We start from the raw sequence: 18867 nt of genomic DNA on the forward strand, positions 1-18867 counted from the left end.
TTCCCTGTGACACTGTAGTTGGACCCTAACTCCTCGCCATTGGTGTCAAAAGTCTTGGGCAGGACTTGGCACTCTGGAGGAGTGTGCCATTAAGTTCTAGTTTAGCTAACTCTGGGTAATTCCATTATCCAGATTTCTAAAATTTCTTCCACTCATTGACAGTTACACATTCTTTAGTTAAACATTTATTCTTTGAAAAATTAAATATAACTTTTAAGGCCTCCTTGAATCTTAATTATTTTATAATTATTTAACATACTGAATTATGGCATTTGTCATAATTGATTTTTCACTTGCAGGTTGGAAGGCTGGGTTGCAGACTTGGACTATGTCCCAAGTCCCAGTCTTTTGATGTTTCCGTTCTTTTTGTTTGTTTGTTTGAGACAGGCATTTTTCTCTGGCTGTCAGGTTGGAGTGCAGTGGTGTGATCATGTCTTACTGCAACCTCCACCTCCTGGCTCAAGTGATCGTGACCGAGCCTCCCAAGTAGCCAGGACTACAGGTATACACCATGGCACTCAGCTAATTTTTGTATTTTTTGTAGAGACAGGGTCTTGCCATGTTGTCTAAGCTAATCTCAAACTCTTGGGCACAAGCCATCTGCACACCCAGCATCCCAAAGTTAGTGCTTTGGGATTAGAGGCATGAGCCACTGCACCTAGCCTCAATTCTTTTTTTTTTTTTTTTTTTTAGCTGTAAGTTTATTCAATGCAAAATAACCCTCTCCAATTTTACTGAGGTGGCTGACCATGTCCACGACCAAATCCACCTCTAAACTGGAATTCGGTTGCTGACCCAGCCCCTGCCTCGGCTTTCTTGTCGTCACCAGGTGGCACAGCACTCCATCTGTAGGTATCTCTGTCAGCTTCCCCTCTGGTGAGTCTTGCAGGTCGCTCACCTTCCAGACCTTTAGGCCGAGGCCTGCCTATCTCTGGACGGCTGTGGCGTAGGGTGGCAGGCACGATCTCTGGGGGCAGATGGAGGTAATCACGGAGATACTGGATACCCTCATTGGTAAGGTACCAGTAGAAATGTCTCCAGGCAAACTGTTCCTTCACGTAGCCTCGGGACTTGAGAGACTGCATGGCCTTCATGACATGAAGGTTGGGCACGTTCTTGTCTGCCAGCTCCGGGTGCTTAGGCATGTGGACATCCTTCTTGGCCACCATGACTCCCTCCTTAAAAAGGAGCTCATAAATGGCAATCTGGTTCTTCTTAGGCATCAACATCACGGCGGCTGTATGGACGGGGGCCGGAGCTGGAAAAGCCTCTATTCTTAATAGAATATTTGAGCAGCATGAATCTGTACAAAGAAAAGATCCTCAGCAAATTATGTACTGAGTATCAATATAGTTCATATCCTGATTCAACTTAAAAATTATTTTTTCTTACAAATAACTTGTTTAAACTGAAATCATAAGTATTTTCCCTAATTGAGTTTGTGAAAACTCTTATCAAGGTTATAAGGACTGACTTTTCAATAAAGATCAACCAAAGGGTTATTACAGGTGATATTGAATGTTTTAAAATTTGCCATGTGGAGGAGCCCATTCAGTGCATGTACAGAGGTAAAACTAAAACCTAGAGTGGAAAAGCAGATTTTGCCCTAGGAATGTTTTTTCTCTCGATAAAATTGTTACTACAGGCCAGGCACGGTGGCTCATGCCTATAATCCCAGCACTTTGGGAGATCAAGGTGGGCGGATCACCTGGAGGTCAGGAGTTTAAGACCACCTGACCAACATGGAAAAACCCTATCTATACTAAAAGTACAAAAATTAGCTGGGCGTGGTGCCACATGCCTGTAATTTCAGCTACTTGGGAGGCTGAGGCAGGAGAATCGCTTGAACCTGGGAGGCGAAGTTTGCAATAAGCCAAGATTGTCCCTTTGCACTCCAGCCTGGGCCACAGGAGGAAAATTCTGTCTCAAAAAACAAAAAGAAGTAGAAGAAAGAAATTGTCACTACAGAGGCCATATCCTTGAATGTTAGAGATTGAAGGAAATCTCTCTGCAGGATATAATAAATATGATCACTTACAGTGTTTTAAATGCTAGAATGTATAATGTTAGAGTGTTTTCTCATGTTTCCAATCATGGAGGAGTCTGTCTGGGACCTTAAAAAAATTTAAAATACACCCTCCTATGCCTATATATTTAGAAAATATTTGCCAGAAGAGGGTGTGACTTCCCCAATGAGGGCTGCATACTTAACAAATTCCATCAGTCCCCACATTGCCTGTTGGGAAGGACTCTAATCAATCTTTCTGACAGGGCTGTCTCTAGACATAAAACTCAGTCCGACAGTAAATTATATACCTAAGGCCTCAGATGAAAGACTAGGAACTTAACTTTCTTGTTTCTGGAGTAGTTATATTTATCATGTTTATTTTTAAAATACCAAAGACAAAAAAAAAAAAAAAAAAAAAGGCAGTGACCCTTTGAAGAATCAAAGGAGCAGGAAATAAAATCCTCAACTTTGTTCAAAATAATGCCACTGCCATCAGCATTCAAAATTTGAAATAGGGACACTGAAGTCATGATTAGGCAATATAGCCCAGTAAGACTTTTTATTAAGTTATAAAAAATTAGTTATTAAAATATAATCACAGGTCTGCAGATCTATTACCTAAAACTCTGAAGAGATTTATCTCTTCCATAATCTTCTCATACCATCTAGGGAGGTAACTCATAATCAAACCCATTAATATTTTTTCAATGAAACTTACAAATATTACCAAAAACTGGTATAAGTAGTCTCTAAAATATTGTCTGCCAAATAAATTTGTACCAAAATCAATAAATAACTTTCTTCTGTCAAGCTCTCTGTGTTTTAGAACTGTGGATTACAAATTGTAGATCTGTTTAATGAACATTGCACAACAATGTAAACAGACAACATTGTCACTACTTTTTTTCTTTACCAATTTTTCAGAAATCTTGTGAGGTATAAATAGTAAAATACAGTTTTGAGCTTAAAGTTTGAACAAGTTACAGTTGGCTTTCTTATACCACTGTCTTATTCACTACTCCATTTCCAATGCCTAGCATAGCACCTAGCTTTTGAAGAAGGAAGATAGTTATTTATTAAATGAATGCATTCTGGGTAATCAGTGATTTAAGCCTTTTGAATGCTCAGCTAATAACTTGATGAGGTTATTCAGGAAGGTACTGTCAGGGACATTCTTACATTGTCAAAGCCTCATTAGATAATCAGCCATAGATTCAGATTGAAGAGCTGTACTTGGTTTTGAAGTATATTATTTATGAGAACAGAAAATCACTTTACAAAACAATATTCACTAATGAATCAAGTGGTATTGTTCATCTTTCAAATATCTGTAAATAAAATAGGTGCTCCTTATGAATTTTCTAAGAGATATAAGCAGAGTTGGAAACTTGTCAGTTCTCCCATTTTTACTACAACTTCGTACCTACGTTGAAAAAGGCATTCAGATATCCTTTCCCCATGGTATGGTTGAGGAAGTAAGACATGAGAGTTGTGAATCTTGCTCTAATGCATAGAAGACCAATGCCAGAGGTCGGAGTCAAACCAGAATCCAAGACCCTTAGTACCATACCATTTCGATTTATGTTTCTGGTAGAAAAAATAAGTGTAAACAAACAGCAACAACAAAACCACACACATTTCAATCTATCTGTAGTTATAATAAGCTTGCAAAAATTTAAGTCAGATTTCAAGGCAAAAGTAATAGAGGTTTTTTTTTAATGTCTTTTAGCAAATTATTGCCTTCTTTTCCTGCATGTCACTAAGCATTGCCAGTAGTAAAATATTAATGTACTGTAAAATCTGTAGAGCTGTGCCTTGTATTTTTATACCTAATCAACTCTATAATTTTGTAACCATGTGGCCCACCCTGAATTACAGTTGCAAGCTATATGCATTAATATTATGGAAACTACTGTGAATGAAATAAGCCTTTGAAAGTGGCTAGGAAGTCCGAAGAAAGAAAACTGAAATCCTTTTGACAAGCAGTTTCTGAAGCTCTGACATCCCTTTAAAGGCCTTTTTCATGTTGGCGCGTAGAGTGGCTTTGCATAACACACAGAGTTAAACCATTAACTCTAGTACAAGGAGCTCACAGTTTTTATGAGATCTGGAAAGAAAATGGATAAACTTTCCTACTACTGACATTTTAGTTTGAAATTATATTTTTGAATTTTTGGCTGGAGAAAACAAAGATATAAGTTCTTTTGAGATGTATTACTGGTGTGTATCTGCCTCTTGTATTTCCTTGAGAGCTACATATTGCAAATCATAAATATTTTGTAAAATATTTTATAAATTATGAGTATAAAGAGGCTTTTTAACGCTGAATCTTTGCTACAAAAACTTAAGTCTATACAGAACATAGCACAAGGGAGAAAGACACTATTTCTTTTGTGTACTTCAAGTTTATAATTTTGGTCAGTAAACAATTTTAAAAATAAAGCAATAGCCCATCTTATCTGATGTTAAAAAGAATGTTAATTTAAAAATCAGTGACCAGTATCACTAGTTAATCTTTTTTCACTCTTTTAATTACCATCAATAATTTGAAATATTTATAGTTAATTTCTTTATAAGTTAGTCTGTACATAATTTTGGTAGTAATATTTGTCAGTGGAATATATGGTTGTCTATTTATCTCTTACTTTTTAAGGATTCTATTGGGTTTTGTGGAAGAAATCACCATAGAATATTTTAAAGCTAAAGCATGTTTGGGAAAAAAGAAATGAATATAATTATCCCACATTTAAAATACACTATCATACTTCCCCAAGAACTCACAATATGTGGTTATGTTATATGTGAAATAAAGAGTTCTTTCTGTTATTTCCAGTAATACATTCTGCCTTGGTCTAAGCCCAAGACAGACCTGCCTTATACTAAATAAATGTTGTGGCACTTTATATTAATGTGAGAATTCAGTGTGGGTGTTGGGCCAATTCTGATATAGCATGTAGAGATTGTTTTCTTGAAGTTCTCTAGTTATATATTTCAATTACGAAACATTTATATTGTCATTGAAATTGCTAGTATGTACATAGAAATGGAGGAAAATATCATTTAAGATTGTGTTTGATGTTCAACCATAACCCAGACACTCTTGAAACAGGGCATAACAAGTCAGCATTTGTAATTCACCTATCAAAGTGAAGCCTAGAATAACCTCCTCTCCTATTAAAAATACAAAAAAAATTTTTGAAATATCATCAATCATTTATGTAATTATTTTCTTAATTAAGAAACTTTATTGAGGCCGGGCGCAGTGGCTCAAGCCTGTAATCCCAGCACTTTGGGAGGCCGAGGCGGGTGGATCACGAGGTCAAGAGATCGAGACCATCCTGGTCAACATAGTGAAACCCCGTCTCTACTAAAAATACAAAAAATTCGCTGGGCATGGTGGCGCTTGCCTGTAATCCCAGCTACTCAGGAGGCTGAGGCAGGAGAATTGCCTGAACCCAGGAGGCGGAGGTTGCGGTGAGCCGAGATCGTGCCATTGCACTCCAGCCTGGGTAACAAAAGCGAAACTCCGTCTCAAAAAAAAAAAAAAGAAAAGAAAAGAAACTTCATTAAATTTTATTTATAAAGAAGTAGAAAGAACAACTAAAATCTAGATACCAAACAACATTAAGTAGTGTAAATCAGAATTGCATCCTATTTTAAGATGTTAAACATAGCCAAGAAGGTGACTAGCCAGTTCATTCAGTACTAAGGGTCACTGTGTATCAAGACCTAGTCTTTAGGTTTATAGGCCAGGTTGTCTCACAGTGATTCAGGCTTAAAAGGAATCACTGAACAAACAAAAATCACAAAAGACTGGGTATGGTTGAACAATAAGCCAAAATGGCAACTTATCAATTTATAGTGAGAATTCTAAAATTCTAAAAAATATAAATTAATTATACTCAAGAAGATTCTTCATTATAAGCCACATTATAATCAAAAGGCAGCTTCTGAAGCACTTAGACAATCTTAATGGCATCCCTAGAACAACATTTTTTGATAGCCTGATCAGTGTTTTGTTAGCATGTAGTTGATATTGTACATTGTTACAAGTGTTAAGTTTTCAGGACATAAAGTTCCCTAGGTAGTATTGAAGTTCCCCTGACCAAAATCTTCTTTTTATATCCTTTTGTTTTCTTAAGCAATAAACAGTCTGCATTGCCCATTTTCAAAACCTCCATTTTTACTGAATTTCTTTAGAATATTTGGAACCTGAGACTTAAATACCTTTGTTATTCTTTCATAGATTTGCATGCATGCCAGTCTCACTAAGAGATATTCACTACCACTTGAATGGGTTACAGATACGGATGATCAATCTTTTCCATTAAAGGCTAACTTTTTACTTAACTTTCTTAATGTTATACTTACACATACAATATGTAACTTAGTACTTATCATATCTCGATACAAAATTTGGTAAATATTAATGGCAAAGATCAAATTGGGAAAGAAAAGACAATGTATTCTTTAATTTAAAAAATGCCTGTATGTTTCAAAAAAGTACATTTCTGCTGTGAATAACTTTAATCTTCATTTCTTATTTAATGCATTTTTTATTTATTTATGCAATAAATATTTATAAGGTGCCTGCCTTTGCCTGGTGGACTTTTAGTATAGGGGAATGCCACAGTGAGCACAACAAAATCCCCCTCCTAAGGTGAGCTTAATTTGGAAGATAGAAAGGACAGTAAAAAATCAGATAAAAATACGTAAGTATTTCAGACATTAACAAATTCAAAGGTGAAAATTAAACAGGATAGTGTGATAGAAGTTAACAGTTGAGATATGTGGAAAGGAAGTTACTATAGTATGGGAAGGATCTTTTCTGAAGAGATGATATTTTAGCTGAGGTTTAAACAGATAAAGGAGACAGCAATGCAAAGATAAAAGAAATGAACATTCCAATTAGACCTGTAGCTAAATAATGGATTTTGTCAGATTCTAAAAAAGTAAAAACAAAATTCTGAGAGTTATATCCATAGTGCCTATACCTGTGATTCTGTGATACCACAATTAGCATTTCAACTGACTATGCCAGTAGAGTTGTAGAAACACTCCACATTTTTAATCAATAGTTACAGTGTTTCCGCTGAAAACTGACTCTAGAAACACTAATGCCTTAGAATTATCTCACTCGACATTTTCTCATAGTCTTGGATCACTGCTGCATTTAGGAATTTATTTTCTTAGCCATACAGGAGTCTTAAATAAGTATGAGAAAAAAATCATAGCTGGTCAAATGCTAAAATGTAATTTTCCAGAACAGGGCTGTTCAACAGAACTTGCTGCAATGATGAAAGTACTCTATGTGTGTGCTACCCAGTATGGTAGCCACAAGTTACAAGCCTGCTATTAAGCACTTGAAGTGTGGCTAGTGCAACTAAGGAAGCAATTTTTAAATTAGATTTAGTTAACTTAAATTTGTAGCTGCAGATGGCTAATGGCTACCATATTGACAGCACAAATCTAGAGAATTAATTTTAAATAATTATCAATGTTCGGGAACCTATGAATTGATTACTTCTTTCAAAAATTTAAGTTATGCCTTTGGACTACTACTAAGAGGTAAACTAGAATTTGTGTCTTAATTGGGAATACATTGATTGAGAGAGTATCTTAAACCAAGTGTGTGTGTGTGTGTGTGTGCATGTGTATGTAAATGAATTAGTCACATTCCTGATGCCCCACCTTTTCATTCATTTTTTCCTTAACATATGCTAAAATAGTGTTCTTTCTTCTGTAGCTTAGGAGGTAATGGTGCAACAACACTCTATACCCAGAAAAAATGAACCAGAGCAATATACAGAAAGCTATTAAATTGAAGAGCTTTAACCTCCATTCATTTAATGTGCTTGGCTTTACGGTCACAATTTCTGTTACACCTGAGTAGTAAGAAATGGTTATGACAGAATTTGACTAAGGAAGAAAAAATCCACGAGGATCTTTTGGGGGAAAATAGTTATTGGTCTTGTATGAAAAAAACATTTAGCAAGAAGGAATAATAGTGTTAAAATATTGCAAAACTGTAGATGATCTATATTCTTTATTGGTCTTTGGGGGTAGGTGAAAATCTGATATTTTTAATCATATGAGTGACTTATGTTTAATTATGATGATTGCTTGATGTCTGATGATTTAATTATGATGATTAAATCTTAAAAACATTCTTCAGAAAATAGGTATGAAAATAATGTTCACTGAGCCCCCAAATTAGATAAGTGTAGGTGAAGAAAGCATTTTGAAGGATCACTAGGAAAGAGAAAGAAAAGGTCTTTTCCTTTCCAGGACATTCCAGACACAATATGGGCTACTTTTATTAGTGTAGCTTGGCAAATTGAACTCAAATATATACGCTTATATTCATGAGAATAATAGTAACAATGTTATTTTTCTATACCTTGGATCACATGAGAGATATTCAGACCACAAAAGCTATTTCAGTATTACCAAGGGCCACCTTTACCTGTTTTCAGTGTTCAACTTCAGCTTTGGAATTGAATAGAACAAAGTCTATTTTGTAAAGCTCTTTAAGACATATATGGTATAGAGACGTGTTTAATTGTAATCAGTAATATAAGTAATTTTTAAAATTGTCAAAGAATTGACAATTTTTACTCATGAATTTGAGCACCAATCAGAGGAAAGAAAAACTAGATGGACTATGTATTACTAACTCACTCATTTTGTGTATAACTCACTGACTCAGTTTTTCTTTCAGAAAATAATGGTCTGAATGTAGCTCAATCCAAAAATACTTGAGCCATAGATATCTAACATTAAAAATGTCTCATTACAAAATGGTTTTATGTTGTTTTACTTAATTTTGCCAAGGAAGAGTAATTATAAAATTAAAGTAAAATGATTCATTTCTTTAATATCATTTCTTTACATATCATTCTCTTTTAGTTCAATTGAAATAGTATTTGCTTTACACAATAATCAATAACCAAGTTTTCAGGACTAGATGTGTGGCATAAAGTAACATTCATCTATATTCATGATGTTTATAAAACTAATTACCATTGCAACTTCTTTTTCAATCCCACAATGAAAATCAAGAAGCGCTGAAAAATTCTAAAACCTTGCAAAAAAATAAATAAATAAAAGTACTTGGGACTATATTTTTCCCTTCACATATAAGCAAAAGGCAGGGAGAAAAAATTAATTTGTTCAACAAAATAAGCTTGTTTCCTCTCCTCATTTCCACATAAATTTGACTACTCATGAAGAAATACAGGGAAAATTACATATTCTCAACTACATTTGAACTTTTCACTATATCCCCCAACATAATATGCATGTGATTGAACAAGAAGGAATTTTCCCATATATGTAAATATTTTGCATGAACTCACCTTTTCTTTCTTAATGCTTGAAACCTAATTTGAATGTTTATTTTATTATTATTATCTGCCGTATTGTTTTGTTCATCCCCAGTCTGGGATGTATGTTTTATTATTTAACATTTACTTCTCTACCTAACTCAAGTGTTTTCTTTTCTCTACTTGTTGCAGTAGTGGACTTCCTGCCGAAATCCCTAGCACTTTCTTTTCTAATTCCAGGTGAACATTTTCCCCTTAGACATAGCACAGTGCTGCATAGCCTGTCGGAATCTTCTAATTCCACATGTATTATTATGTCATTTTCTCTTCTTTTTAGTCCTTCATTTCCTATTTTCTTATATACATTCTACTTCAATGATCATATCATTGGATGTGCCATCAAGCTCTTGCCTTTCCATTCATATCACATTGTATACAGTTGCATCTAGAATTGCCATTCCTTCTCCTCAGTTACCACTCTAACCTCTTAGAGCATGCATCCCCACCACATGCCACCTGGATGCTTCCTGGTCATCAAATCTTATTCCCCCTTTTACCAAGAAGATATGTCTTCTCCTGTTCACCGTCACCTTCAGCCTGATGAAGCATAGATTATTTTGTGCTTTCCTTTTTGTGATACATATTAATTTCCTTTTCCATAACACACTTAAAGTTTTCCTATGAAAGCTCAGCCAACTTCATCCTTCCTCACCTTAAAAGGCTTCTCGAGTTATTCTTAATGTATGCATCCTCCAGCCTGGTGAAAGAGATATATCATCTCTTTTATGCGAAAATGACACCTGGTACTATGTTAAACTTCTATACATTCACAAAGTTTCAAATGTTATACACCAATTTTATTTTGATTATCTTTTGTCTTTAGTTTCCCAGTTGCTCAGAATGATTTTCAAAAATGATTTGATAACTGACATAATTGTTCAAGGCTTCTTTATTTTACTGAATAATTAGTAAACTTACTGACTTATTTTTAGTTTTTAGAACTTTCTCCAATTGCTTTTGTCTTCCACAGTGAGTAAGTTGTGGGTAAAACCCGTAAAAATGACCCAGCAGCTGGGCCAGGCATGGTGGCTCATGCCTGTAATCCCAGCAGTTTGGGAGGCTGAGGTGGGTGGATCACAAGGTCAGGAGATCAAGACCATCCTGGCCTATGCAGTGAAACTCCATCTTTTCTAAAAATACAAAAATTAGCCAGGCATGGTGGCAGGCACCTGTCATCCCAGCTACTCGGGAGGCTGAGGCAGGAGAATCACTTGAACCCTGAAGGCGGAGGTTGCAGTGAGCCCAGGTCACACCACTGCACTCCAGCCTGGGTGACAGAGCCAGCAAGACTCTGTCTCAAAACAAACAAACAAACAAACAAACAAATACCCAGTAGCACAGTACTTTCCATTCCTTAATGATTGTGATCACCTGACTTTCCTCAAGGCTGTCTTAGAACTTGATTGCTATCTTACTCCACAGCAAGCTGTGCCTTGAGAACTTATTTTGAGTGCTAAGAAGGGCAGTTACCTTTTGAACTCTGTATTTAAGTAAACAAACCACAGCCACACAGGGACAGCAGAAGGAATGTTTTCAAGAGCATATTAGCATAAAGCAATTAGGTAATGGTAATGAGGATTAGTCTCCCCTGTTATGGCAACAACTGCTCCTGAACTCTGAAACAAAGTCACTTAGGAATCTTTCAGGGTTTTTTGCCTTGTAATTTCTTGGGAATTCTCTGCCCTGTCTACCCTTACCTCTTAGGAACAAATCTCTAATTCTACCTAGGCCTTTAACACTTAATTTGTTGACAAGTAACTTTGTGTTCCTTTAAAAGAAAAAAAAAATCTTTCCCTATGGTGCATTTCCTCCCGGGAAAACCCCCCTGCCTGGTTTCCTCCCACTGAGGCCTCTGCACTTACTCAGGGCTTTTACGTAGAGTCTATTGACTCTTTATTTCTTTTATAGACATAAATATATGAACTATTTATATGTGAAATATGTATATTTAATGAACTATTTAAATATGAAATATGTATATATATAACATGTAAAAGGTTTCATTCCTTCCACTTGTTAATATGTTACGTCCTTCCTCTATTATAATAAAGTCTACATTTTGAGCATTTTTCAAAAATGCTGGCAGTACCCAAAGTGATTTGACCTATTGAGATGTTTTATATATATGTGTGTGTGTATATATATATATTTATATATTTATATATATATATTTATATATAGTACATGTTATATATGTATATATAACATGAACATATATAAATATGTATACACACATATATAAATACATATATTTTGTATATGTACGTATAGCCCTCAACTGACCAGCCTGCTTAGACCATTGGATGGATAATTTCTTATATATCCATATATACTCTCTCTATATATATACTTTTTATGTATATGTTCATGTTTTATGTTTTATATATATATATTTATACATATATATAATGAGTATATATAGATATATAAGAAATTATTCATCCAGTGGTCTAAGTAGCCTGGCCAATCTAGGACTACAGGCCAATTTAGGAGTGTCAGAGCAGGAAAGAGTTCCTGAGGGAGAGTTTCTGTGAGGACACCTAAATAGAATATTGATCAAGTTTTCCTAAATGCCAGGCCAAGAAAAAGATTTGCTGATCTATCTCTGTCTCTGTTTTTCTCTCCCTATCTTTGAACATTCATTCAACAAATGGTGCTGGGAACTATTCCAGGACTAAGGGGTTCTGTGTTTTAATAAGGCAGATGAGGCACATACTCTGATGAAAAGCAAGTGAACAATAAACAAGGTAATTTCCGAGAACAGTAGGTATTGTGAAGAAAACAAAACATGATGCTTTGATAGAAAGAGACTGAAGAGACAACTTTAGCTTGGGGCCGTGGTTGGAACTAAAACTGAATATATTGCCTATGTACCTTGGATAGAAATGGCCTTATATTCAGCAAGAACGGGGGTTTTATTGTATATGAGACATCTTTCTTCAGTTTGAAAATAAAAGGATGATAATTCTTGATAGATGTGTTAATGATACAGCTGTTTTCTAAGCCCATAATATTCACTAAAGGGTAGTTTCCATTTTATAGAAGCAGCAAGAATAGCATTTTATACAGTATTTTGAAATTAGCTGTTTGCTTCTCCTCCTGTGTAGATTGAATATACATTCTTAAAGAGTTGATATTTTTGAATCCAGAACTGCTAGCACAATGGAAGGAATGAAACCTTTTACTTGTTTCAACATTTAATTATATGGTATGTGAAATATTTAGAGCACCTTGCTAATATTCATGATCTTCAGATCTCAAAAGAAGAGAACAAAAATCAGAATATCATACAGCAATAATATATGATTCATCTTACCTGGAATTTGTGACTACTTTCCCTAACAGCAGTGTATCAATGGTAAACTTTTTAGAGATTCTTCTTTTCTTCATTGCAGCCATCCCCAAGTAATTTCTAAACAAGAGTAGGTTCAAAAAGAAACAGGAAAAAGATATAAGAATCCAAAAAGATGAGAGTGTCAGCACACATTCATCTTTCACTTACTCCTCAGCTCGCTCTTTCTGTGCTAGGGCTGAACTACATTTTTGGTGTAGCAACACTTTTTACCATTTATTATTTAGGTATAGAAATTGGATAAAAATAAATATTTATATTATTTCTGAATGAGTATGAATTTTTAAGCTTTAAAATTAGTACTCTCTCTGTTAGAATTTAAAATGAATACTAATTAATCAAAAAGGGGGTCAATATCTACTATATCACTTAACTCTTTGGTCTTCAGATTTTTCCATATAAATTAATATAAAAATGAATATTTAATATTTGGAGACTGTAAACGTTAACATATAAACTTAGTACAAGCAGTAAACAAAGTATTCTGAATATATCAACTCCCTTTTTCTTTGAAACACAAATAAATACTTCATTTATTAAAAGTTTTTATGTATTCAAATCGTAACTGTGACATTCTTCCTTGAAAATAAAGACATTAAGGAAAATTTCAAATTTGTGAATCTAAAAATTATTAGTAGAATCACTTGTTAATATGTCACCTCCTTCCTCTACTATAATAAAGTCTACATTTTGAGCATTTTTCAAACATGCTGGCAGTACCCAAAGTGATTTGACCTATTGAGATGTACTGCTACATTTCTCACAGAATCACGTCTGGTCAATCTTGGATCGATGAGCCCTGAAAACTGTGCCTGAAAAATCATTGCAGACATTCACGACTGTCTTAGTGAAAAAGTATATTCTGATGGTTGCTTTGAACAGCTTTTCCCCTAACATTTATATACCAAAACCAGCTTACGTCAGCTCTTGTGATAAAATATCGAAAGCTCCCTGGAATGGCATTATCTTTGCCAGACACATCTATTGAGCCTCCCTTAATAGGTTTTTTCTTCTTCGAGTTATGACTTTACTTTTTCTTTCCCAATGTTGAAAGGTAATATAGTTAAATAAATGTAAATATCCTTGCTCTCTCTTTAAACATTACAATACCTTTTACAATTCTCTGTAAGCAGTAAATCTGAGAACAAAATATAATGTGAAATTAAATTAATGAATTTATAAGGTATTTGCATGGTATCACAATATGAGATTTTACATTTCCAGTCCACATATGTTACAGTCGAAGGAAGCATATATTACCCTTAATTACATGCCACACAACATATATTTGTTTCTTTTTTAATGAACAAAGATGTTGGTTACAGCCTTTTTTATGGTGGCAAATCTAAATGGCTATTAAATGGAGGTTTAATAAACTTATATTTACTAGTTAGTATTTAGCCATCACAAATACTTACAAAGATTACATAATAATTACGTATAACTTTTTACTAATAAGTTTTTCAAAAATACAGAAAAGTTGCAAGAATACATCTGTTCATACCTAATATTTAGATTCCATAACTACACACATGTGCAAGTGTTTGGTATCATTAAAAGTTGTAGGTATTTTAAATTTCATTTTTAAATACAGGATCCAATGACTGTCTATGTTGCATTTGGCTGCCTCTTTAGATCTTTTAATGAGCTCTTTTTTTTTCAGCCCCTTTTCTCTTTTCCTTCTTTTTCTTCTTGCTGAGACCCAGCCAGTTGTCTTATAAATTATCTCGAATTCTAGAATGTATTTGATTGCTTGTCTTAAGTTATTCCTCTTTTAAATGTGAAGAAGTTAAGTCTGAAGGCCCAGGTAGATTCTGGCTTAACAAGTTCTGCCTCTACATGATGGTACATCATAGATTTTGTGACTTTCAAATGCCCAGCTATTCTGTGTTGCATCACATTATGAGCGCACAGCAAGATGTCCACTATCCCTGATGCAATGCTTGATGCTTAGGGTGGCAACAGACATAACTTTGCCTTATAAAGGTTCACGTTTGCTATTAAAGTTAGCATAAATACACACAAGGGCGTGTAAAGTTGGTAAGATTTGGATAAGGTTGGTAAATTGTATCAATCTCACTTTTCTGGTTTTGAAATTGTACTGTAGTTAGGCAAGAGTTACCACTGAGGGAAATGGAGGGAAGGGAAAATGAATCTCTTTGTATTATTTCTTATAAGTTCATATAAATCTACAGTTACCTCAATATGAAAATATTTGTTTTGTTTTTTACTTTGCAGGCAGCTTTTTAGCAATTGGCAAATATTTTCTTTCTCAGTAATAGAGGAAATGTAGTTCACATTCAGTGATGGTTCTTGTTCAAGCCAGTTATTTCATTGGGAATTACAAAATGATTTTTCTGTTTCTGTTTTCCCTTAGCTACCAAGGGTTACCTCTGGGTGGAGAGCATCCAGCTGGGTGCCTCTGAAATTTCATTCTGCTTGCAAAGAGGTAGAACAAAGGCAGGCCTGCCACAGAATGGAAGACCACCATTTCTTTCTCTGCCTTTTAAGCATAGATATAAATCATCTTCCTCATTACATATATAGTTGCCACAGTTTTGTCTTTCTTTCATTATTGTTGTATACCCAATTTTTTTCTTAGGAACCGGTTTAATTTTCAACGATGCCCACATCAGAAGCCTTCAAAATACAATGCATGGCTAGGCACAGTGGCTCACGCCTATAATCCCAGCACTTTGGGAAGCCAAGGTGGGTGGATCACTTGAGGTCAGGAGCACAAGACCAGCCAAATCAACATGATGAAATCCCATCTCTACTGAAAATACAAAAATTAGCTGGGCATCGTGGCAGATGCCTGTGGTCCTAGCCACTTAGGAGGCTGAGGCAGGAGAATCGCTTGAGCCTAGGAGGCAGAGGTTGCAGTGAGCTGAGATGGTGCCACTGCATTCCAGCCTGGGCAACAGAGCAAGACTCTGCCTCAAAATAAATAAATAAATAAATAAATAAATAAATAAATAAATAAAACACATGATTGCTTGTGAGCTAACATGTATTTATAGACATAAATGTTTTTCTAATTTTTTCACAGTTAGTTAGTTCACTTGGTTAGAATGTCATCTTAATGAATAAGCTTAATACTCATATTAAAGAGCTACCTTTCTTTAAACAATCTCAGATATATGTACTCATCTTATGATAATTTGATGAAAAAATTGGGAGATTCGTCTAGTAAATGTGTTAGAGTCCTACAATACGCCAGACACAGTTCTCCATGCTGGTAATCCAGTGATAAGGAAAATACACACTGCCCCCATTCCTGTGGAGCACATCACACAGTGGAGCAGGTGGAAGAAATTATGTCACAAATACAATGATGTAGTAACACATTGTGTAAGTGCTGTGAAGTCAAAGTGCAGAGTACTATGAGATACTATAAGAGAATGTCTTAGTTCATCAGGATATGCTATAATAGAACACCGTAAACTAGGCAGTTTACAAACAGCAGAAAATTATTCTCCACATTTCTGGAGGTTGGGAAGTCTAAGGTCAAGGCACTAGCTAATTCCATGTCTGGTGAGGACCCACTTTTCATAAATGGTAACTTCTAGCAGTGTTCTCACACAGTGGAGGAGGCAGTGCAGCTCTGTAGGTCCTCTTTTATAAGAGCAGTAACCTCGTTAATTTGGGTTCTGTCTTTCAGACATAATCACTCTCAAAGGCACCACCTCCTAATACCTTGGAGGTTAGGATTTCAGCATATGAATTTGAGAGGACACAAACATTAAGATCATAACATAGTGTTACCTAATTTCAGAGGGCAAGCAAGCCCTCTTTCTGGAACAGTATTTCAGCTGATAACTAATGGATGATTTGTGGTTAAATTGATGGAAAAGGAAGAACATTTAAAGTGCAGTAGCCCACTCTTATCTGGGTTATGTTTCAAGACCCCCAGTGAATGTTTCAAACTACAGATACTACCAGACCCTATATACACTATGTTTTTACCTATACATACACGTATCTATGATAAAGTTTAATGTCTAAATTAGGCACATAACAAGATTAACAATAACTAACAAAATAAAGCAATTGTAACAATATACTGTAATAAAAGTTTTGTGTACATGGTCTCTCTTTCAGAATACCTTATTGTACTGGACTTATCTATATTTGGACTAGGGTTGACCACAGGTAACTGAAACTGTGGAAAGTGAAACCACAGAACCAGAGGGCCTACTGTAGGGCAAACTGCCTGCAAGGTGTCTTAAGGAAGAAAAGAGCTTTCCTCTGTCAAGCAGCTGAAAGGAAGCTGATATAACTGGAGCAACGTGAGCACAAGAGAGACTGCTGGTAGCTGCGTAGGAGCTGGAGGCAGGAGTCCAAGTTTGAATTTCATTCTAGATGCAGTAGGAGGCAAAGCAGAGGCTTTGCATTGGCATTGCAGTCATCTCAGTGAAATACAGTGGCAGCTGGGACTCAGATGGTGACAGTGGTGATGGTGAGAAATAAAGAGATTTGAGATGCTGTTTCAGAAAGGAGGAAGACTAGACAGAGCAGGACCGAGGTGGCTTGTCAGAGGAGGAGCCAAAGAACTGGTGCCTGCTAGAAATGTTCAGTTTGAACACGTGACACATTTGTAGATTTATGTAACGTTGTTGGTTAAATATATGAATATGTATATTCAGAAGAGAAGTGAAAGTAGATCAGTTCTACTGATGAGTTTTTTTTGTTTTTGTTGTTGTTGTTGTTTGGTTGGTTGGTTTTGAAATGGAGTATTGCTCTGTCTTCTAGGCTGGTGGAGTGTAGTAGCACCATCTTGGCTCACTGCATCCTGTGCCTCCTGAGATCAAGCGATTCTCCTGCCTCAGCTGATTAGTTTTTTAAAAGAGTCCTGAAAACAGCAGTTTCAATTGATGTTAGATCATTAACATCATCATTTCGTATTCATTTATTTATTTATTATTATTTTTAATTTTTTAATGCATTTTAAGTTTGGGGGTACATGTGAAGAACATACAAGATACAGTAGGCCTTTTCTATATAGTTCTCAGCAAACATGCCTGACATGAGCCAGAATTTTAAAGGATGTAAAAGAATAATAAACAGAATTTCCCCATGTGTTACTGCTACATGGAAAATAAATCTACATATAAGACCATAAGTGCTTGTATCTTCAGGGAAAAATTAGTGTTTAAGTAAGATTCCAGTTTGGTAATGTTCAAGTACTGCTTTTTCCACAGGTTGACTTTGCAGGTAAGCTAGCTATGATTTTTTTTTTTTTTTTTTTTTTTTTTTTTTTTTTTTTTTTTTTTTTTTTTTGAGACAGAGTCTCACTCTCTCATCAGGCTGGAGTGCAGTAGTGCAGTCACAGCTCACTGCAACAACTTCTGCCTCCCTGGTTCAAGCGATTCTCCTGCCTCAGCCTCCCAAATAGCTGGGATTACAGGTGTGTGACACCACACTCAGCTAATTTTTGCATTTTTAGTAGAGACAGGGTTTCATCATGTTGGCCAGGATGGTATGGATCTCCTGACCTTGTGATCCATCCACCTCAGCCTCCCAAAGGCTAGTTATGATTATTATTTCCCCTTCCACCTCCTTCTATAAGGGCTGTAGCAAAAAGAGAGAGAGAGAGAGAGAGAAAGAGATAAAACAAAGAGGGAGGGAAGAAAGGGAGAAAGGGAGAGAGCTAGAGAGGGAAGGAGGAAGGTAAGGGAAGGAGGAAGGAAGGAGATAAGAAGCTTGAGGCAACACACAAATCGCAGATTTAGAGCTCCCCAAGGGTTAATTATGTTTCTTTTCCTCCCCACCTAAAACAAAAACCAAACTTATATTGTTTAGAAGGCTGAAAACAAATGCATTTTCTTTATTATTCAAAGACCTTTAAATATTATACCTTTCTAGAAAGCAGAATATATGCTAAACATCTACCTATTCCAATATAATGTTTATGTTCTTGTGATCCCTTCATAGCTTTTATATTTTTTAAATAAGAAATCATCTTGACCACAACAGAGAAAAAAACTGAGACTTAATTTTAAAACTTTGGCTTCTAAAAGGATCATTACTTTTACTTTGCTCTTTTCTCTTTATATTTTGTTTTCTTTTAATAAATATTTATTATCCACCTATTAGGTATAAGGTCCTTTTCTGGAAATATG

General features: G+C 35.3%; 2 protein-coding genes across 2 annotated transcripts in view; one reads left to right on the top strand and one right to left on the bottom strand.

Annotated features, from left to right (window-relative positions):
- The window catches only part of MMP16 (matrix metallopeptidase 16), a 273362-nt gene that overhangs the window by 209019 nt on the left and 45476 nt on the right, over positions 1–18867 (top strand). The window lies entirely within an intron of this gene.
- On the bottom strand, positions 685–1259 carry LOC101028999 (small ribosomal subunit protein eS10). Its single transcript, XM_003940506.4, has one exon. The coding sequence runs from the start codon at positions 1227–1229 to the stop codon at positions 732–734; it is 498 nt and encodes a 165-aa protein (XP_003940555.2). The 5' UTR covers positions 1230–1259; the 3' UTR covers positions 685–731.

Source organism: Saimiri boliviensis, chromosome 15 (assembly GCF_048565385.1).
Source record: "Saimiri boliviensis isolate mSaiBol1 chromosome 15, mSaiBol1.pri, whole genome shotgun sequence".
NCBI lineage: Eukaryota > Metazoa > Chordata > Mammalia > Primates > Cebidae > Saimiri > Saimiri boliviensis.

Excerpts from the sequence above, each read along its gene's own strand:
- LOC101028999 (XM_003940506.4), bottom strand. The coding sequence starts at position 1,229 with ATGTTGATGCCTAAGAAGAACCAGATTGCCATTTATGAGCTCCTTTTT.